The sequence below is a fragment of the Somniosus microcephalus genome, chromosome 5 (assembly GCF_052327205.1).
Source record: "Somniosus microcephalus isolate GS21.2 chromosome 5, FLI_Smic_1.0, whole genome shotgun sequence".
NCBI lineage: Eukaryota > Metazoa > Chordata > Chondrichthyes > Squaliformes > Somniosidae > Somniosus > Somniosus microcephalus.
The window spans coordinates 101919594-101941952 of NC_140991.1; the positions used below are offsets into that span (position 1 = coordinate 101919594).

General features: G+C 50.0%; 1 protein-coding gene across 1 annotated transcript in view; it reads left to right on the forward strand.

Annotated features, from left to right (window-relative positions):
- The window catches only part of hecw1b (HECT, C2 and WW domain containing E3 ubiquitin protein ligase 1b), a 773289-nt gene that overhangs the window by 585311 nt on the left and 165619 nt on the right, over nucleotides 1–22359 (forward strand). The window contains exon 22 of the mRNA XM_085988048.1: nucleotides 1534–1686. Coding sequence (XP_085844174.1) covers nucleotides 1534–1686 — 153 coding nt within the window. The remainder of the gene's footprint in view (nucleotides 1–1533; nucleotides 1687–22359) is intronic.

The window sequence follows — 22359 nt, forward strand, 5'->3', positions numbered from 1 at the left end:
GCACGACTTACGCTGAGCAGGGCAGAGGGTCACTGAGTTCCCTCCTGGGTAGGAGATTGCAGGCCGAGCCGGGCAGTGTGAAGGAGGTATACCAGGAGAGTGAACCCAACAATACAGTGGCCCGTCCAATAGCTGCAGCGGCCTGTCTGATATTCTTTTCTCCCCCCCCCGACCCCCACCCTTTCGGATAAGGGATAGTGTATCCTTTATCTGCACTTCCAAAAACCGAAATCCTCTGAAAACCGAAAGTTTTTTCGTTCAGCGTAAGTCGTGCGCACGACCCCGACACCCCGCCGACGCCGACCCCCGCCGACCCGACCCCCGCCGACTCCCCCGCCGATGCTGACCCCCGCCGACCCCGACCCACCCCCGCCGACCCCTGCCGACCCCCCTGCCGACCCCGACCCCCGACAAATTTCCCAGTCTTATAAAATACCTTCTGAAATCCTAAATTTTCCGAAAACCGAAACACGGCTGGTCCCGAGGTTTTCGGATAAAGGATAGTCTACCTGTACTTGAATTAGGAATTTGCATTTGGGTGATGTGCTTGAATTAGGTATTTCAATATGAAAGAATGATAAGTGATTTAGCACAGAGAAATTTTGTGTCTACCTCAGAATTATGTAACATAAAATGTGCGTTTAACTGCCTTCGACTGCATATTGAATCATCATTGAAATTACAGTTATTTCAGAAATGTTCATACAGGAGACACACACACAAACACACATTAATATTTCACTGCCAACTACAGTACTTAAGAAAATGTTCCAGATGAATTGAATAAGGCTGTGGCAAACAGTTAATCAACAAACAGAAATCAGTCAAAACCCTCCATTCGAATTGATGTGTGAAAATGGCAGCTACATTTAACTATGTGACAACCGTCACTGCATTTCAAAAGTATTTGTCATGTGAAACACTTTGAGATGTTTCCAGGATGTGACAAGGTGCTACATACATGTGCTTTTGTAAAAAAAATTATAGAAAATATCATCTATAGGCCAGTATGTAGACAGAAACATCTTACCTTATCTGTAAAAGTTTGAATCATTTTGACTAATGGTTGATGTGACATCAACAGTGCCATAGGGTTTTAAAATAGCTAAAAGGGAACCTTTGATGGAAGGCAGAACACTGGCCAACTGCAGCTTGTGTTACTGAGTTTGTTGCCATAGAAAGCAGTAACATAGAAATGGCATCAAGTTTTGGTCCTGTGATTGATTAAAAAGAACTTGCTGTGAGTTTCTTCAGCTAGATTATGATGGCATTTCTACAATACCGCTTTAAGATGATAAGAAAGCCTGGAAAGAGAAAAGGTCATTTGGCCCATCAAGCCCACATCTTCCACAGACCATGTACAATCTGCCCTGTCATGGGTTCTACTGTTACTCTCTTAATAATACATCTTTGCAAGTTGTGAAACACCCAGCTTTATGTTTAGCATTTAAACTCATTGAATGTGTGACTACTACGGTATGTTTCCTCCTACCTGTATATTATGCTTTATTTCTTTGTTTATTTCTTTTGCAGTCTGGATTACAGTGGACCATCAAGAGAGTTTTTCTTCCTCTTGTCGCAAGAACTTTTCAATCCCTACTACGGCTTGTTTGAGTACTCAGCCAATGACACCTATACTGTGCAGATCAGTCCGATGTCAGCATTTGTAGAAAATCATCTGGAATGGTAATTTTCACCCTTTCTGCCCCCTGCTTGCTTCCAAGAAAAATGCCATTAAAGTTACGCTTCCCACAATGTTTATTGTAGAAAGTAACTGTACTCAAAAAATGTCACTGGTGAATAATTAACTACAATATGATTGACAGCCACCTTTAAATATCCATTGTGAACAGATGGTGAGAATCCTTTTTTTATTCTTCCAGTTCTCCCTCTGATTTATCTTGTGACTCATGCTCAGGGAAGTGGCAGCCCCTCCAGGGTGACGCCCCATTGACCATTCTTCTTACATAAGAGCATCTTTTTAACCAAAAAAAATTATATAGACGTTTCCTCTGTTCTCATTAATCTCTTCAGCTGTCCTTGCTCCATGCACTGGTACCCACCTGAGGGAGGTTGTCAGTCTGCCTGCCTATGCTGCCTTGAACAGTCTGGCTGTGGGAGTGGGGGATTGTGGTGGAGGGGTGACCTGTCATATTGCCTTTGGGGTAATATCCACCTATGCCATTTGAGAAAGATATCAGTCAGCTCAGATGGTCAACATCTCTGTTGTGTCTGTGTATAATAAGACACAGACTGCAGGAGAACGGTACAACAGGTGTTTACTCAACGTGGCTCACATGGGAACTGGTCTGTACAGATTACTACTCAGTGCTATATACAGGTGTGGTCACTGCTGGTACTGCAGTATACATGAGCTGTAAAACATAGTTCCCCCCTTAAAGGTATATACATTACAATTCCTCCCCTTTTAGATTAACAGTACCATAACACTGATTTAACAATTAAATATCAAACTAATTACAATTAACACTTTTAACATGCAACATTAGCTGAAAATAGTCTATTTATATATTCAGTCTTTGGGGAGGCTTCCTGATCCATTCTGGATAGCGCCTTTCCCGAGTGTCTTGCTCTTGGTGCGGAGGCGATTCTGGCCCCCTGTCGTCGGTTGGTTCATTAGCTTCCGATGCTACTGTTTCTGGGGTAGATGCGAGCTGTACGTTGGGTTCATCACCAGGTACGTATGGGCGAGGCATGGGGTTGACTTGTTCCTGTGACTCTAGGATCTGGTCAGCATGGCGTCTCACGATGCTCTCCCCAACGTCCACTGTGTACATTAGTGGGCCCTGCCATGTGCATATCGTTCCTGGCTGCCATTTTTCTATTCGGTAGTCGCGGGCCAAGACTGGTTCCCCTACATTGAAGCTCCTTGTTGGCTTCTCATGGATGTGCTGGAATTGCTTACTCTCAACATCTCTTCGTACGTTTGGTCTGAGCAAATCCAGGCGAGATCTTAACCTTCGGTTAAAGAACATCATGGCTGGGGCCTGGTTGGTGACTGCATGTGTCGCATTCCGGTAGGCGAACAGGAAATTGTCCACCTTGTGCTGCAGCGGAATGTTGTCATTGTACATAGCCTTTATTGCTTTCTTAAAGGTTTGTACGAACCTCTCAGCCAATCCATTTGTGGCTGGATGATATGGGGCGGATGTGTAATGCCTTACCCCATTCTTTTTCAAAAACCTCCAGAACTCTTCGGACACAAACTGTGGTCCGTTGTCGGAGCAAATCTGTTCTGGCAAGCCATTCCTGGCAAATATGGTCCGTAGGACTGCAATAGTTTTCTCCGCGGTGGTGGAGGACATTTTGATGACCTCAGGCCATTTCGAGTGCGCATCCACAGCTATTAAAAACATTGAGTCCATGAATGGACCAGCAAAATCAATATGCACCCATTGCCATGGAGATGAGGCCCACTCCCATGGGTGTAGAGGGGCCTGTGGTGGTGCATTTTGGACTTTCTGGCATCCTGAGCAGCTCTTGGTCAGGTCCTCGATTTGTTTATCGATTCCCAGCCACCACACATAAGCCCTGGCTAGGCTTTTCATTTTTACCCCTCCCAGATGACCCTCATGAAGCTAATTGAGCACTCTATCCCTTAACTTGGGTGGAATTACCACTCGGGATCCACACATCAAGGTCCCCCGGCACACTGACAGCTGTTCTCTCCTTGTCGAGAATGCTGGCAACAGTGAGTCGCCATGTGCTAGCCATCCCTTCACCGTCAAATCATATACCCGAGACAGTGTCGGGTCATTTTGGGTTTCCTTTTCGATACAAGCGTTAGTTACCGGTAGGTATTCAACTATAGTCGGATGGAATATTTCGACAGGATCCACTGCTGGTGCTTCCTCCGCAGTAGGCAGTGGCAGGCGTGATAGCCCATCAGCATTTCCATGCTGTTTCGTGCCCTTATATTCAATCTCATAGTGGTGCGCCCCTAGAAAAAGTGACCATCTTTGTAGACGTTGCGCAGTCATCACCGGAACGCCCTCCTTCGGATTAAAAATGGAGACAAGAGGCTGGTGATCAGTCAGCAAGGTGAATTTCTGCCCGTGCAGATAGTGATTGAACTTTTTCACTCCCCACACTAGGCTGAGGGCCTCCCTGTCAATCTGGGCGTAGTTACGCTCGGCTGAGGTTAGTGATCATGACGCAAAGGCTATTGGCCTCTCTGAGCCATCCGAGAATTTGTGCGACAGCACCGCTCCAATGCCGTAGGGTGACGCATCACATGCCAACCGAATTGGTAATGCTGGGTTGTAATGGGCCAATACCTCTTTCGATGTGATTAGTGTTTTGCTCTTCTGGAAAGCTCATCTACATTTGTCACTCCACTTCCATGGCACCCCAGTTTGCAGTAGGGTGTTCAGTGGGTGTAGTATTGTAGACAAATTTGGCAAGAACTTATGGTAGTAGTTTACCAGCCCGAGGAACGACCTCAGTTGTGACACATTTTCCGGTGCTGGAGCCTTGACTACTGCCTCAATCTTCTCTGGGGACTTATGTAACCCCTCTTTATCGATAACGTGGCCACAATACGAGATCTGTTTTTATAAAAACTCGCATTTGGGGCGGTTAGCTTGGAGCCCATATTCCTGCAATCTAGTGAGCACCTGCTCCAGGTTGGCAAGGTGATCACTGTCATTTTCGCCCGTGACCAGGATGTCGTCCAAATAACACTGGGTCCCTGGGATCCCTTGCAGGACTTGTTCCATTGCCCTCTGCCAAATAGCCAGCGCTGATGCTACCCCGAATACCAGCCGGTTGTATTGGTAGAGACCTTTATGGGTGTTGATTGTGAGGTATTTTTTTGATGCTTCTTCTCCCTCCATTTGCAGATACGCCTGGGCCAGATCAATGTTAGTGAAGCGTTTCCCTCCAGATAGCGAGGCGAAAATTTCTTCAATCCGCGGAAGTGGATATTGTACGGTGTGAAGGACCGGGTTCACTGTTACCTTAAAGTCCCCACAGATGCGAACCTTCCTTGGTTCCCCAGGCATGCTGCTCAACGACTTTTTCATCACAGGGACGATGGGTGTAGCCCACTCGCTCCAGTCTACCTTGGACAGTACACCTGAACGTTCCAGACTCTCCAGCTCTGCTTCGACGGCTGGGCGGATCACATAAGGTACCAGTATGGCCTTAAAACATTTTGGCTTGCGTTTTCTTCAATTTTAATCGTCGCTGTCATGCCTTTTAGTGTTCTGAGTCCTTGCTGGAACACTTCTTTCGCATCAGTTAGGATCGTTGACAGTCGCCCAGGTGTGACGTCGTCATCCTTTTTGGCAGCCACAGTCAGTGCCTGTATGGAATGCCAATCCAGTTGTATTTTCCGGATCCATTCACGTCCCAGTAATGGTGGTCCTCCATCTTGCAATACATACAGGCCTAGTTTTGGTATTTCCTTACCGTTATATATAACGGTCACCCTTATTTTTCCTTTGGGGTAGACTTTTTGCCCCGTGTACGTCTTCAAAATAATTTTTGTGTCTCTCAAGGGTATGTGTGAGAATAGCCGCTCGTAGTCCCGTCGGTTTATGACTGTTAGGGCTGATCCTGTGTCCAATTCCATCTTTACCTGGACTCCTGCTATCTTGAGAGTGACCCAAATGGTTCGGTGATCCTCCATTGTGATCACATTATGTAGTTTCAGACAACTCAGTTCCCTGCTTTCGGAGTCGTTATCACTCTTTTGTTCATCTGAACTAATCTCCGTCATCTTATGTACCTTCTTGTACTTTTCTCTGGTAGGTTTCTTATTGCTGGTTTTCTTTCCCGACCTGCAGACTCATGCTATGTGTCCTACTTTTCCACACTGCCTGCACACTTTGTCTTTGAACCAACAATCATTCTGGTCGTGTGTTGTTCTGCCGCAGTAATAGCACTTCTCTGTTCCATATGTCATTTCGTTTGTGCCATATTCTTGCGGTCTCTGTTGTATCTCTGCAGCGCCCCGTGCTGCTGCTTCATATGATACCGCAATGCTGAAAGCCTTTTCCAGCGGAAGGTCCTTTTCAGATAAAAGCCGTTTCTGGGTTCCTTCACTTTGAAGCCCACACACAAACTTGTCCCTTAAGGTATCTGCCAGTCCCGCTCCAAACTGGCAGTGTTTCGATAGTTTGCGCAGTTCTGTTAAATAATCAGCATTGCTTTCATCCTTATGCTGGTTCCGTTTGTGAAACTTGAATCTTTCTGCTATCAGCAGTGGTGTAGGGTTAAATGTTCCTGTAGTATCGTTACTATGTCTTCAAAACTCTTTTCCATTGGCTTCATTGGGGTTACTAGATTTCGTAATAAACCATATGTCTTTGCACCCATTAGATTTAACAATACCGACGCTTTCTTGTCATCTGACACCTCATTTGCCTTGCAGTATACCTCTATTCGTTCGACATATGTAGTCCAATCTTCGACATCATTGTCAAATGCGGTGACACTGCCACTCTTCGGCATTTTGGGTGTGGTTTAAAATGGCGTCTCCCAATGGCTTAAAATGGCGTCTCCCGCGCGTTCCTTCCTCCCCCGCTGCTGCCAACGCCGCTCCCGGCGGTTCTCGTGGCAATGGCAGCGCCGTGTAGGTTTCGCGCGCTTCTCCTGCACTGCTGCCAACGCCGCTCTTGGCGGTCCTCATGGCAATGGCGGTGCCTCGCGGGTTTCTGCGCATCTCTTGCTCCCTCTCTTCGACGCTGCTCGGCCCCTGAACACCGGCTGCGTCCTGTGCGCTCTGCCCTCTCTCTCTCTCCCTCGTCGATGCTGCTCGGCTCTTTGCTGTGCCGCTCGGTCGGGCTCTAGCCCGCCGCTGTCCGGGAAGGGTCTGCGCACAACCTGTTGCCAGCCCGTTTCGCTGGACCACCTCGACTGGAAAGCCAAGCCTGGCTCTCGACAGCCTCCCCTGCAATTCTCGAGTCTCTGCTGGATGACTGGGCGGTTGCCTGTGGTCGACGCCCGAGTCTCTGGCCTTGACCTCCAATCCACTGATCTCCAGGAACGAATCCCCGGAAGGTGATGCAGAGTTGCAGGTAGGTTTGAACTTGCCTTGTCGCCCATGTTGTGTCCGTGTATAATAAGACACAGACTGCAGGAGAACGGTATAACAGGTGTTTACTCAACGTGGCTCATACGGGAACTGGTCTGTACAGATTACTACTCAGTGCTATATACAGGTGTGGTCACTGCCGGTACTGCAGTATACATGAGCTGTAAAAGATAGTTCCCCCCTTAAAGGTATATACATTACAATCTCCTCAGTATTAGTACTTTAATTTAAACTCAAAATAGGCTAGGTTTGAGTCACTTTTATGTGTCATGTCATTTTGAGAGTGCTGTTAATTTTTGGAATAAACTTATGGGGGTGAATTTCGGCGGGGGTACTCCCGATAGTTTGTTGTAACTTTGGCGGAAGAGCTGCAGTAACCCCAGGAAAATGGTGGGAATGCCGTGTACGGGGTTTCTGCTGTTCGCGTGCCGAAGTTACAGGAAAACCTGAACAGGAAGTCGCTCCCGCTAGGTTTTAGGGGTTCGAGAGAAGGAAGTTTTAAAATAAATTTTTGTTGCAGAACCAGAGATTTGAAAACAAAGACTTCAAAGGTTTTGACAGCTTTGGACTTCTTAAATATATATATTTATTTTAACCTCAATATATTAGTCAGTGTTCAGTTTCACCATCTGCTGGTTGCCCTACAGATCGGGCCTTAACCTATGAGGTTCTTGGCAGCTAACTAAAATAAAGTACGGAGTACACATACATTCAGATTTCCCAACTACTTCAATAATCACAGAAGACTGATTTGCCCCATGAGTGAGGTAAACTGCGTTCCACATGAAAAGTAAAGACCTGAATGATTCATCAAGGTCACCCTCGTAAGCAGATTAAATTGGTATTGCATTAAAGTATTTGTTTTAAAAATATTTTTCTACTCACAGTTAGTCAGAACTATCTTAAGACCAGTGAATACTTTAATACTCTGTGGAGTCATGTGAAATGGCTTTTAAAGATGAGCCAGCGAAAGCACATTTATCACATCATAACAGGTGATAAAACTCATTTGAGACTCTTTTCTGAACTTTACAAATCCATGTCCTCTTTTTCCTCTGTTTATTTGTACTGTAGCTCTTGGCTACTAAGAAGAAAACAGAGCTCTGTGATTACCAAGCTGCTGAGCAAACCACACTGATGTTCGTGTCTTTGGCCTGAGATCACAGTATGCTGCTAGTTTGCCTCCTACATGTCACTGAAGCAGCAACTCTAAATTAGCTGATTTCCAAGTCAATTGAAAACAAAAGCTTAGGAGCACGCTATTGTATTTATTTTTGGAATATTCTTAAGTTGGAATTGTCAACTGCATTCCCTATGTGGTGCCACCCGTGTTTAAATTGATTTTTTTCATTTGTGAAAATTGCAAGTTCTTAGTAATGAGGATTGATGCGCTGTGTGTTCACCACTGAATTTATGGTCGATGAGTCCATGGAATGGTAGAGGATGTTTGTGCTTCTTTGCTAGAATGACCAAATGGCTGAGATGTTCAGGGTTGAAGAGTGGCGATGTGAGGATTGATGAATATTCTGGAGCCTTGCTATTACTTTTGGGATCGGGGAGTAATTCTACAGAACATTTCCACAGGAGATTAAATGGGTGGAGTAGAGTCCATGAAAGGGTAGCTTTCACATGGCCTCATTCTGCGCCCCTGCCTCAGCTCATCTGCTGCTGAAACCCTAATCCATGCCATTGTTACCTCTAGACTTGACTATTCCAACGCACTCCTGGTTGGCCTCCCATTTTCTATCCTCCGTAACTTGATGTCATCCAAACCTCTGCCCATATCCTAACTCACACCAAGTCCTGTTCACCCATCACCCCTGTGCTCACGGACCTACATTGGCTCCCGGTTAAGCAACACCTCGATTTTAAAAGTCTCATCCCTGTTTTCAAATTCCTCCATGGCCTTGCCCCTCCCTATCTTTGTAATCCCCTCCAGCCCTACAGCTCTCCGAGATAACTGCATTTGTCCAATTCTGGCCTCTTCAGCATCCCCGATTTTAATTGCTCCACCATTGGTGGCCGTGCCTTCAGCTGCCAAGCCTCTAAGCTCTGGAATTTCCTCCCTAAACCTCTCTGCCTCTCTTCTCCTTTAAGACACTCCTTAAAACCTACCTCTTTTCTGCCCTAATATCTCCTTATGTGGTTTGGTGTCAAAATGTTGTTTGATAACGCTCCTGTAAAGCGCCTTGGGATATTTTACTACGTTAAAGGCAGTATATAAATACAAGTTGTTGTTGTACAAGGCCATTTTTCACTCCATGCTTTCTGACATTTAGGTATCCTGAGTTTTGCTTCTCCAGACTCTGTATTATTGTAAGAAGTCAGGTTTTGTAATGTCTTAAGAAGCAAGCAATTTTGAAGTCAACATTGCTTTACTATCACTTCAACAGCTGGTTACTTTTGCTGTGGGCATGAAATATGATACACAACACCGTCTCTTTGTAGGCCTTTAAGTGACAAAATAGAACCACCAATACCAAGTCCTGCCAAGGGCCAGTACAACTGCATTTAAGTGATGTTCAGCAAACCAGACTTCACTGGTACAGTCGCATCATTTGGATGTCAGATAGTAGGCTTCTGAAGCAAGTGTTCTACTGTGAGGTAAAAGCAGGAAGTGTACCTGTGGTAGGCAGAAGTAGTCGTACAACAACACCTTAAAAACAAGGAATGCAGCATTTCAACTGATAAATCGGATGTTGTGGCCCTGGATAAGCCATGATGATACACCTTGTTGTGTCCTGGTGTCCCTCATTTCAAAAACGAATACCTGTCAAAGTTAAGCAGAAAGGTAGCGACCTGCAAAACCACACTACCGCCTGCCTTCAGCCAGACCATCTTATGCTAGGCCCAATGCCACAAGATGTGTTTTGGCATCAGGTTTATTAATCACCAAGACCTGAGAAACTTCTGATGATCAAGCCACCCTTGATACAAGGAACATCAATGTGTATTAGGCCCTTACTTTCCTGAAGAAAGACAGTTTTGTGAGATGTAGGGTTGAGTTCAGTCACAAACAAACTATGGGACTGATTTTCATCCTCGATTTTGTGCGGGAACAGGGAGGTAGCACAGGGAACATGGCACTACTTATTGCCTTGTTCCCACTGCCGATTTTCCCACCACCATTTCCACCCAACCACTAGACTGCCCATCTGTTTCAGGCAGTTACCATAAGGTTTGCAAATCGGGGACCTATGGACATGTGCATAGGACTCTGATGCAATATTTAGGTACCAGTGGGTGCAGTGCGTGCTCATTGGTATTTGGCGTAGAGCAGCCTAACCAGCGCCCTTACAGGGACCACTGCAGGCCACTCAAAAAAAAATGGAGTAAAAGTTATTAAAATGATTTTTGTGTGGTTGGGAAGATCATTAATGCTACTCCTGGCCCCACATAAATCCCCCCTCCTCCTGGCTGATGGCTCCGCACCTGGCTTCGGCTCTCCAAAGGATCATTGAATTTTCCTGCCTCTCGTCCCCCGATCACGAGCTGCCTGTCAGAGCTGGTTCAGCACTGGCAGCTCAGCAAGGTAATTCAAATGAGACCCACCCATGGAAATGGTTCGGGTCTTGCCCTTTGGTCGTGCTCATGATGCCAGCTTCCCATCTGATAGAATCAGACGCAGGAAAATTCACCCCTGTGAGTCACTTCCGCCCAATAAGAGAATTCTCTTATGACAGTCTTTTAATCATTACATAGCTGCAATATTGAATTATTCTAATATGGAGGTCAGTTTAAATAAAGGAGAGGCAGGCTTTTTATTATTTATGTTGAAAAAATTTATTCAGAGACTTTTCTGCCATTTCAGAGATTTGGTGACATTTCAGATTTCTGTCTCGGGTTTTGTAAAATAAAAGAACTGTTGTCCAGTGCATTTTGTTACATGGCCCAGGTGTTCCTATAAATAGAAGCATTCAGCACATACCAGTAATAGATGGTGGCTGTGCCGGAAGTACTATTTGTTCCCATTTAAATCTTAAGGCTCCTTTTTACATGACGGTGATTGTGTTGACATCAGCTTCAAATTTGGCAGCAGCGCTGTAAAATAAACAAGCTAACACTACTACCTCTTGAGGTGCTGACACCTCCTGCGGAGATGGTTTCCTCTGGTGCCTCCAGAGGCAGCACTGCTGACAGTGGCAGGAAATGCAATTACTACCCACTGCCATTATTTTGGGCCCATGCAGCTTTGGCTTGTACTGACTTCACTCAGCCATCCGGGAGGTCAGTAGCCAGAAATGAAGTCACGGGTTGGGACAACTTTATATATGTACAAGCTTGCGCAAGGGCAGTTATTTGTCTGTCGCTCTGTGATCTGCTCCACAGAATAAATGAGGCAGGTACTACAGCAGCAGGGTGCGGCAGAGCTATTTGTACTTGACCTCTAGTGCGGAAGAAATCCAACCTAACACTAGGAGCATGCTGCAGACTCCAAGGCCAGCATCAGAAGGAGAACAAATTGCTCTGTGAAGAGATAGGAAGGGGGTGAGAGATCAGGACAGTTATTTGAAAAGGAGATTTCAATCAGCCAGATATTAACTAGGGAAACCCAAGTACTTTAGATTCAGAGTTCATAAATGGAATACACCACTGTTTTATGACTCAGTGCATCAAGGAAGCAGCAAGAGGCAGTGCTCATCTTGACCTGGAATTTGTAATGGTTCTAGATAATGTACAGGAAATGGAAGTTGCAGCACTCTCTGGAGAATAGCAAACAGAGTATTATAATGCTTAACATGATCTGGGGGTAAGATATACCCAATGCCAGAAGCCTGGCATATAACTTTAAAATTCATTGAAATTCAGGGAACAACTAAAGCAGATAGATTGGCCTAGTTAGTTCATCAACACTTTTAAAAGTAAAATACTTACCAGGACTCAGTGCTGGGACCACTGCTGTTTCCCATTTATATAAATGACCTAGACTCAGAAACTCAATGCAAAGTGATTACATTTTCTGATACTTAATGAGAGTAGCAATGGAATCAGAGGAAGCAGCTCAAAAATTAGAGTGAGTTGCACAAAATTAACTATGTGGGCAGATCAATGGCAGCTGATAGTAATGCAGATAAATACAAAGTACTGTGCTTAGAAAGGAAAAATAAGGAACACATAGTCCATGAATGGTTTGGAAATAGCTAAGGATAAAGTGAAAAGAGATCCACGATTCTGAGTAGACTCAATGCTCAGCATGTACAACCAATGCAGAGCAACAATCAACAAAGTGAATAGAACGTTGAACTAAATAGCTGTTGAATATATGCCAGAGGAAATCATGATCAAACTGTACAGTGCTCTGATCAGACTACACCTTGAGTACTGCATCCAGCTGCAACCCTCTGAGATCTCTGCACTCCTCCAGTTCTGGCCTCTTGCAAATCCCCAATTTTAATCGCTCCACCATTGGTGGCCGTGCCATCTGCTGCCTGGGCCCTAAGCCCTGGAATTCCCTCACTAAACTTCTCCACCTTTCTACCTCTCTCTCCTCCTTAAAGGCTTTTGATCACCTGTTCTATTATTTCCTTATGTGGCTCGGTGTCAAATTTTGTCTGATAAAGCTCCTGTGAAGCGCTTTGAGAAGTTTTACTATGTTAAAGGCGCTATATAAATGCAAGTTGTCATTGTTATGGTCGCAAAGACACAAGGCTGATCCTTGGGTTCAGGAATCCAAGATATGAAGAACAACTAGAGTGACGGGCTTTGCAGCCGAGAAAGGAGGGCCTTAAAAATTCGGTTGCTTTGCACCTGCCGTTAGCACCCAAAGAGGGCGCGAGCGGGGCGCAAAGCAACTAGTGCCCGGGCGCAGCACCGCCAATGCCTCCCGCGAAATTCAGCGGGAGGTTAGCGACGGTGGTAACCGTTAGCACCCCTGACAATGACGTAATCGCCATGCGCAGCACCCCGGCCGCAATCTTCGGTAGCACCCCCTGACTTACTGCTGGACGCTATGTCCGACGACTCTTTTGCCGGCACTCCGATCCCTGTTTGCCCAGTTGGGCCCCAGGTCGCGCTGCATAAAGCCCCTCCCCTTTAAGAAGGGGAGGAAGGCCTGCAGTACCGCGGTGCGACATGCTGCGGCACGTAGCGCTGCGATATTCCCTCACAGCACCCCAAGAGGGAGGCAGGGCGCTTCCAGTAGCACCCGGCTTCCCTCTTGGGGCGCTACCAATGAATTTCGGCCGCATGGGCGCTAATTTATTCAGGGCGCCAAAACCCGGCAAAGTTAGCACCCCAAAGGGGACATGACTCAATTTTCCCCCCGAGGTGTCTGAGAGACAGAATTAGTGAACAAAATGGTGTTGCTGCATTGCAGATGACATAACTATTAATACATGTATACAAAACCTTTGATGATAGTACCCCTTTATATAGTACTGTAAAATAAAGTTTACTTATGAAATTCATCACCTGAGCCATGATCAGCAAATCTTGCCCTAATTCTAACAGCTCACAAGCTCAGAGCCACTAATAGAGAGACAGGATGGAAGGTGCTCTTCAGACTCAAATCAAATAGCTGACCATCATCTGTCGAGTGTTTCCTGATAGCGCCATTCCAGTGCAGCCCATTCAATGGCTCTAAATACGAAGTTACTCAGAATCAAGAAACTGGGAATAAAGGCCTCAATCTCTCTATCCAGTAACTAATTAGGCAGTGGTGCTGGAAATGAGTACTTGTCTTCACAGTTCAAGTTTTCAGAATGTTTAGAAATGGATGACAGATGTCAAAAATTCCAGTCCCCTGACAGGGAATTTAACCTGACCTTTTAAGATAATTGCGAGTCTCTTTTAAATAAACAACAATTTTCCTGGAAATTTGAAGAATGGTCTGGCCTCTGTATACTATATATGATCAAGATAAAGAAACAGAGGCCTTTACTGATGTCTCACTAAGGCCTTCTGGGGGTTGTGGACTCCATTTTGTTTTAAACAGCATTTCCACTGATCACTCCCTCACAAAAAGCTGATTTATATCTGTCCCCAGCCACCAGACTAAATTATGTCACTATCTATGCCTGGTCTTGATTTAGAATTATCCAGTTTCTCCTGAGCATAACTTGAAATGGCGTATGTAGGCGATAATTTTCTAAAAATGAAAATGCAAGAGATATGAACATTTGATTCCATATTAAAAGAAAAGCTACGAATCGTGGAAATAGGCAGCAGGTCCATTGCTCTCTGAAAAGATAGGCTAACATTTCAGGTGGAGATACTCGGAATTGGCAGTTCTGATGAAGAACTTCTGATGAAGAATGTTGTTTCAAATTTCTAGGCAGTTGTTTCCTCCTTTTTAATCTGGTTGCATTCCATACATGTAAAAATATAAGAACATAAGAACATAACAATTAGGAGTAGGAGTAGGCCATATAGCCCTTCGAGCCTGCTCCGCCACTCAATAAGATCATGGCGGATCTTCGACCTCAACTCCACTTTCCCGCCTGATCCCCATATCCCTTGAATCCCCTAGAGCCCAAAAATCTATTTATCTATCTAATCATTAAACAGCTTCTCCCTCACTCTTGAGCTCACTCACCTTTGTTGCTTAAGTTTTATTTCTTAGACTGGCCTGTAGATAGAGCATCAAATAGAGCCAAGGCACGAGAGTGTGTGGGTAGAGTGGAAGGGAAGTAGTATTGTCTACTCACCTGGCCTGAACCACACTCTCTGATGGGCAATGTGGAGTGTTAGTGGCAATGGTGCAAAAGAAACCTGCAGCCCAAAGCATGGAAACATTCTTGGGAAAAATGAAACCTGTTTCAGTTTCAAATGCTCTACATTTTCTTCATATATCAGTTTCTGTGCAGTTTCAATAAAGAGGTGGGCGATGTTACAGAGGTAGAAGTAAGCAGTCTTTGAATGGAAAGGATATGGGGTTTGGAAGCTCGGCTCGGGGTCAAATAGCTGAGGTTGCAAACAGTTGGCTTCAACCTGAGACAATGGCTGGAGAGGGAGATGGAATTGGTGGCAAGTGACGGAGTTTATGGGAGGTGGAGAGCGCGGGTGCTGAAGACAACAGCTTTGATCTTCCCAATGCTTGACTGGAGGAAATTTTGGCTCTCCCAGGGCTGAATGACCAGCAGCATGACAACACAGAGGCAGTGGAGGGGTGGTAGAGAGGTCGAGCTGGGTTTCATCAGCATATATGCGGTACCTGGCACCATGGCTGCACGTTTGGAGTGGAGGGGGGGTTGGGGAGGAGTTATGGGCAGGAAACCCGTAAGTACGGTCTTCAAAAAAAATTTTCTCCATGTTTCCCGCCCGACAGCCAACCTGATTGACAGGCTGGCTGCCAGTCGAGCGGAAAAGCCTGCAACAGAAGGATGCAGTGGAGAAGCAGGTAGGGAGAGAGAGAGAATGTGGTCAGGGAGCTCTAGTAAGGGTGGGGGGGATGAGATTACGTAGGGGGGAAGACGGTGGTTGGGGGGGTGAGGTGGTGGTCAGGGGTGAGTGGGGGGACCAGGTGGTGGACGGGGGCTGGGGTGCGAGGTGGTGGTCGGGGGTGGGGGGCGAGGTGGTGAACGGGGGGGTGGGGTGGGGGCGAGGTTGTGGACGGCGGGGTGGGGGTCCGAGGTGGTGGGTGGGGGCGAGGTGGTGGACAAGGGGGGGTGGGGATCCGAGGTGGTGGGTGGGGGTGAGGTGGTGGATGAAGGGGGGTGGGGGCGAGGTGGTGGACAGGTGGGGGTGAGGTGGTGGACGAGGGGGGGTGGGAGCGAGGTAGTGGACAGGTGGGGGTGAGGTGGTGGTCGGAGGGTGGGGGTCTGAGGTGGTGGTCGTGGGAGGGCGAGGTGGTGGACGGGTGGGGGCGAGGTGGTGGTCGGGGGGTGGGGGTCTGAGGTGGTGGTCGGGGGGGGCGAGGTGGTGGTCGGGGGTGGGTGGGAGTCCGAGGTGGTGGTCGGGGCGGGGCGGGGAGCGAGGTGGTGGATGGGTGGGGGCGAGGTGGTGGTCGGGGGGGGGCGAGGTGGTGGTCGGGGGAGGGTGGGGGTCCGAGGTGGTGGGTGGGGGCGAGGTGGTGGTCGGGGCGGGGGGGGGGCGAGGTGGTGGTTGGGGGGGGTGAGGTGGTGGTTGGGGGGGGCGAGGTGGTGGTTGGGGGGGGCGAGGTGGTGGTCGGGGGTGGGTGGGGGTCCGAGGTGGTGGGTGGGGGCGAGGTGGTGGTCGGGGGGGGTGAGGTGGTGGTCGGGGGGTGGGGATCTGAGGTGGTCGGGGGGGCGAGGTGGTGGCCGGGGGTGGGTGGGGGCGAGGTGGTGGTCAGGGCGGGGTGGGAGCGAGGTGGTGGACTGGTGGGGGCAAGGTGGTGGTCGGGGGTGGGTGGGGGCGAGGTGGTGGTCGGGGCGGGGGGGGAGCAAGGTGGTGGGTGAGGGGGGACGAGGTGGTGGTGGGCGAGGGGGGGCGAGGTGGTGGTGGACGGGTGGGGGCGAGGTGGTGGTCGGGGGGGGCTAGGTGGTGGTCGGGGGGTCTGAGGTGTTGGTCGGGGGGGATTGCAGGGGGAGGAGCAGACAGATCATGGGGGGTGAGGTGGTGGTCGGGGGGTGAGGTGGTGGTCGGGGGGTGAGGTGGTGGACGGGGGGGATTGCGGGGGGGAGGAGCGGACAGATCACGGGGGGGCGAGCTGGTGGTCGGGGCCGGGGGGGGGGTGGGGGAGCGAGGTGGTGGTCGGGGTGGGGGGGGGGCGAGGTGGTGGTCGGGGGGTGGGTGTCTGAGGTGGTGGTCGGGGGGGGGGGCGAGGTGGTGGTCGGGGGGGGGCGAGTTGGTGGTCGGGGGGGAAGTGTTGGTCAGGGGGGATTGCAGGGGGAGGAGCGGACAGATCACAGGGGGGGGGCGAAGTGGTGGTCGGGGGGGCGAGGTGGTGGTTGGGGGGGCAAAGTGGTGGTCGAGGGGGGGGCGAGGTGGTGGTCGGGGGGTCTGAGGTGTTGGTCGGGGGGGATTGCGGGGGGAGGAGCGGACAGATCACGGGGGGGTGCAAGGTGGTGGTCGGGGGGGGCGAGGTGGTGGTCGGGAGGGGCGAGGTGGTGGTTGGGGGGGGCGAGGTGGTGGTCGGGGGGGGAGGTGGTGGTCAGGGGATCTGAGGTGTTGGTCGGGGGGGGTTGCGGGGGAAGCAGCAGACAGATCACGGCGGGGGTGAGGTGGTGGTCGGGGGGTGAGGCGGTGGACGGGGGGGATTGCGGGGGGAGGAGCGGACAGATCATGGGGGGGCGAGCTGGTAGTCGGGGCGGGGGGGGAGCGAGCTGGTGGTCGGGGCGGGGGGGGGGCGAGGTGGTGGTCGGGGGGGATTGCGGGGGGAGGAGCAGACAGATCACGGGGGGGGGGATTTACAGAGTAGCTTGATGGGCTGGGAGGAAGCAGTCCTACAAGTAATGCTGTAAAGCCACTTACCTTATGGATCCAACCCTTCTCGCCTCCTTTTACCTGCTGGATTTCCCAAGGCCCGGGAAACCCAGCCAACTGTGGTTAAAAGAAGAAACCCTGTTAAAATGAAGGCACACAGCCTCCTTAAAAGGTTTCAATGACTGACCGCCCCCTAAGAGTGGATTGGTCACCCGTCCACCCTGTCTCACCTCCATTAAAACCAGAGGTGAGTGGATTCGAGGCGGGATGTGATCCTGTTTCAGACTTTTTACTTTTTAACCTCCCACCCGACCCAAACCCACCCATTTTTGCGGGTTAAAATTACTCTCCATGTCTCTGGATGATCTCACCAAGAGGCAGCATGTAAATGAGGAATAGGAGGGATCCAAGGATAGATCTTTGGGAAACTCCAGAGGTAAGTGTGGGGGTGGGAAGAGAAACCATTGCTGGAGATGTTCTGGCTACAATTGAATAGGTAGGATTGTAATCAAACGAGAGTGATCCCACTGATCTGGACAATGGAGGAGAAGTGTTGGAGGAGGATGGGGTCGTTGACTGTCAAAGGCTGCAGAGAGGTCGAGGAGGAATAGTGCACCAGCACATTCAAATTTTATAATTTCAATACTTTTCAATGCATATTTGAACTTTTCCAAAGGTTATCTGTGGCAAAAGAGTATCTGGCAATACCCATTGGCTTGGGAAGTAAATGTGGAGTCAATAAACAGAGGCAGTTGGGTGATGAGGTGCTACACACCATTCAAAACCCTCTAGTTGACGAATGACAAAATGGAGGTGCCGCACCATGAGGCAGGTGCAAGCAGCTAACCTTGTTTGCCACTAATCGGGCACCTTAGACAGAGGACAGAAGGGCAACATGCCTGACAGGATGTTGTAAGCAGAATCAGTGCTACCAGAAGTTGCCAGGCTCTGCTGAATGGGCAGATATCTGGCAAGAGTGTTGTCCTCTCATAATTGCAAGCTCCATCTTTGCTTAAGCTGTCAATGTGGGCGGAACTGGGTGGAAATTTCACCCTCCTATCTATGTGAGTAGTAAACTTGTTTTTATTCTTTAAGGGTGGAGTATATCAGTGAGTTATTTTTTGAATGGGATCATTGTATGGAAACAATGAAAAAGTATTGACAAATACTTTTTCCTGATGGTAGCAATCCTTTAAAGGGCTAGAAATTCGTTATAGCCAAGAAATGGGCAGTGATTAGACTAAAGATAGTTAAGTATCGCCAGTTGAAAATCATCTAGGCTGCACACAAAATTCATTCTTACTCCTCATTAAAATGATTGGAGCCATAAATCTAGTCTAAAAACTCAAGTTCATTAGTGCTACACTGAAAAGATGGATCAATATCGGGGGCAGTCTAAATGCAAGTACAGGTAGACTATCCTTTATCCGAAAACCTCGGGACCAGCCGTGTTTCGGTTTTCGGAGAATTTCGGATTTCGGAAGGTGGGTCGGCAGGGGTCCGCGGGGGGGTCGCGGGGGGTCGTGCGCACGACCCCCCGCCGACCCCCCCGCGGACCCCCGCCGGCCCCGACCCCCCCGCCGACCCCCCCGCGGACCCCCGCCGGCGCCGACCCCCCGCGGACCCCCCGCCGGCCTCGACCCCCGCCGACCCCCCCGCGGACCCCCGCCGGCGCCGACACCCCCGCGGACCCCCGCCGACCCCGACCCCCGCCGACAGCGTAAGTCAGCGGGGGTCGGGGTTGGCGGGGGGTCCGCGGGGGGGTCGGCGGGGGTCGGGGCCGGCGGGGGTCCGCGGGGGGGTCGGCGGGGGGTCGGGCGCACGACTTACGCTGACGCTCAGCGTAAGTCGGCGGGGGTCGGGGTCGGCGGGGGTCGGGGCCGGCGGGGTCCGCGGGGGGGTCGGCGGGGGTCGGGGCCGGGGGGGGGTCGGCGGGGGTCGGGGCCGGCGGGGGTCCGCGGGGTGGTCCGCGGGGGTCGGGGCCGGCGGGGGTCCGCGGGGGGTTGTGCGCCCGACTTACGCTGGACTTACGCTGACCAAAAAAACCTTCGGTTTTTAGAGGGTTTCGGTTTTCGGAAGTCCGGATAAAGGGTAGTCTACCTGTAATGATTGCCACAGACTTTTTCACTGCTTAAAGGAGAGGTTCATTGATGCTGCAGCACCTCATTCTCAGCATTGTTGGCTGTGCAGCTGCTTCAACAACCATAAGAAGAAGGACAAAGAGAAGGAGCACTTATTTACAAATCCTGATGGCAGATCGCCGCCCCAGAGAGAGAGCCCGGAGGTTTTTGGATGAAGCTTTGGAGGCATTGGTTTTAGCAATGGAGAGGAGGCGGGCGGTCCTGTACCCGCCAACTGGCAGGAGGCCCTCGCCACAAGTCTGTCAGACTATGTGGAGGGAGATGACACACCACATCATGGGTAGCACTGTGGTCACCAAGACCCACATACAGTGCAGGAAGAAGTTTAACGAGCTCACACGGGTGGGCAGGGTGAGTGAAGGCTTCAACAAATGCTACATACCACCATCTGTACCACAAGCTTCACACACTGCTCAATGCACCACACCCCCATCACTCACCCACCAACAATCTCTACCTATCAACACTGACACCCACACCTCACACCTTGCACACAATGACAGCTATTCAACTATGGCAGGCACAAGGGTCATTAGTTATTAGAATTCATGTGATATGTGTGATATGTTTATAGATAAAGTTATTAAGTGTGTTTGGAATATTTTGTGGTCTCTCTCATTTCACCTTTGTGCCCAGGAGGACGCTGTGATATGGCGTGAGACAAGGATTGTATGATGGGGATGTGGTGAGCTACAGGGATCTGGGGTTTCATTCATGCGAATCAGAGTCTGATGGGCCAGTCACGGACAGCCCATCTGGAAGGCCGATTGTCTCACAGCCTCCGCTCCCTCCACCATAGATCCTGGAGGGCGAGGTCCACTGCCAGTACAGCCACCATGACTTTTAGCAAGTTGTTGCGTTTGCAAAGATAATCCAGAGACCGTAAGCAGAGTTCAGTTCATGTTGCTTTTTTAATGGCTGCCACACACAGACACTCCCAGGCAAAAGCAATCGAATACCTATACACAATACAATGATAACAGCATTATCAAACTCCATGTGCTCAGGCCAAGGCAATCGAGTACCTATCACCAATGTCAGACATAACATTTCCTCCCCCCTCACAGAATTCCAAACATGAAATGTAGTGACAAAGTCCTGTAGGTGGCCAGGGCGAGAACGTGTACGAACAGGCCGAAGTGGGGACTGCTGAGGAGCAGGCTGAGGCACAACATCTGCTTGGGGGTTGGCTGGCTGAGTCACATGTGCATCCCGCCACTCTGGGGGTAAGGCTTGGGGATTAGGTCCGTATAATCCCGCATCAGGGGGTGCTGGCACCTTCCGAAGGCGGCTGGCATGCCACCGAGAGCCGTCAGTGAGGCAGAAAGTGGCTGGTCCAAGTTGGCGGCTGATTTGGAGAGGGGAGGACCAGAATGATGCCATCTTATTGTTGCGGTGAGGCCTGCGGACTCTGACCCAATCGGAGACTGAGATGTTGGGCGCCTTGGCCCTCTTCGACTGGTCGAAGCGGAGTTTCATCTTCTCCTGCTGTCTAACGACTGTGGCTTGAGCCGGTGGAGCAGGGCTCTGAGCTAGCGAGGGGCGGAGCCTGCCAAGGGGCAGCATGAGCTCACGGCCTAGCATGAGGGATGCAGGTGAGACCCCTATAGTGGAATGCTGGGAGGCTCTGTAGTGCAGCAGTGTGTGGAGGAGGGCCTTGTCAAACGCACACCCCTGGGATAGGTGTGCTCTGAGGCCATTTTTCAGTGACTGGTTAAAACGCTCTACCCCCCCATTTGACTCGGGGTGGTAGTACGTGACAGATGCCCTTGCTCTCAAGGCAAGAGAAGAGTTCCGAAGAGAACATTTGGGGGCCATTGTCTGTGGTGATGGCCTTTGGATGCCCCCAGCATGAAAAGAGGGACTCAAGGATATCAATGATGACCCGAGAAATGACGGAGCCCACGGCAGTGACCTCTGGCCATTTTGAGTGCAGGTCATAGGTCACCACTAGGAACCGTTGATGGTGGGGGACACCATGGATCTCCCCACAGACGTCCAGCTGCAGGTGCTCCCAGGGCTGAGAGGGCCAGGCAAGGGGTTGCAGGGGTGGGGGAGCTTGGTGGCCAGTCTTGCCACTTACAAGGCAGGCTGCACAGTCCTTGACCAGGGCCTCGATTTCCCTGTCGATACCCGGCCACCACACTAGGTCTCGGCACCGTTGTTTGAGCTTCACTATGCCCAAGTGGCCCTCATGCGCCATGGATAAAACACGTGCATGAAGGGCAGTTGGGACCACAGTGCAGAGCCCACGTGCAACACAGGAGTCATTCCAGCAGGAGAGCTCCTCTTTAACTCTGGAGTAGGCAGACAGTTCCTCAGGCACCTTGCGAGGCCAGCCATCTCTGATGAAGGTGCACAGCTGGGAGAGGGCCGGATCCTGTTCAGAGGCCTCTTTGAGCTCTTGGAGAGAGGCTGTGGTTTGGAGAGGCATGTGCAGCATCTGGACGATATCCTGTTCCACATGTTCAGACCCGACAAGTTGGGCTGGGGCAGAGACAGTGTGGGAGAGCAGATCTGCAACAACATTGTCATGTCCTGGTGTGAACTGGAGACTGAAATTGTATTGGCGGAGGCGGTCAGACCAGCGGTGTAGATGCAGTGGTCTGTGGCCCGTGCCGGATGTCGACAGCAGGGCAGTGAGAGCATGGTGATCGGTTCGCAGGGTGAAGGCACGGCCATACGTGTACAGGTGCCACCGCTCACATGCCCAGACGCAAGCCAGCGCCTCACACTCGCCTACTGAGTACTTCTGTTCGGTGGGGCTAAGGGCTCGGGAGGCAAAGGCGATTGGTTTCTCCACTCCATTCTGTATCTGCGATAATACCGCCCCCA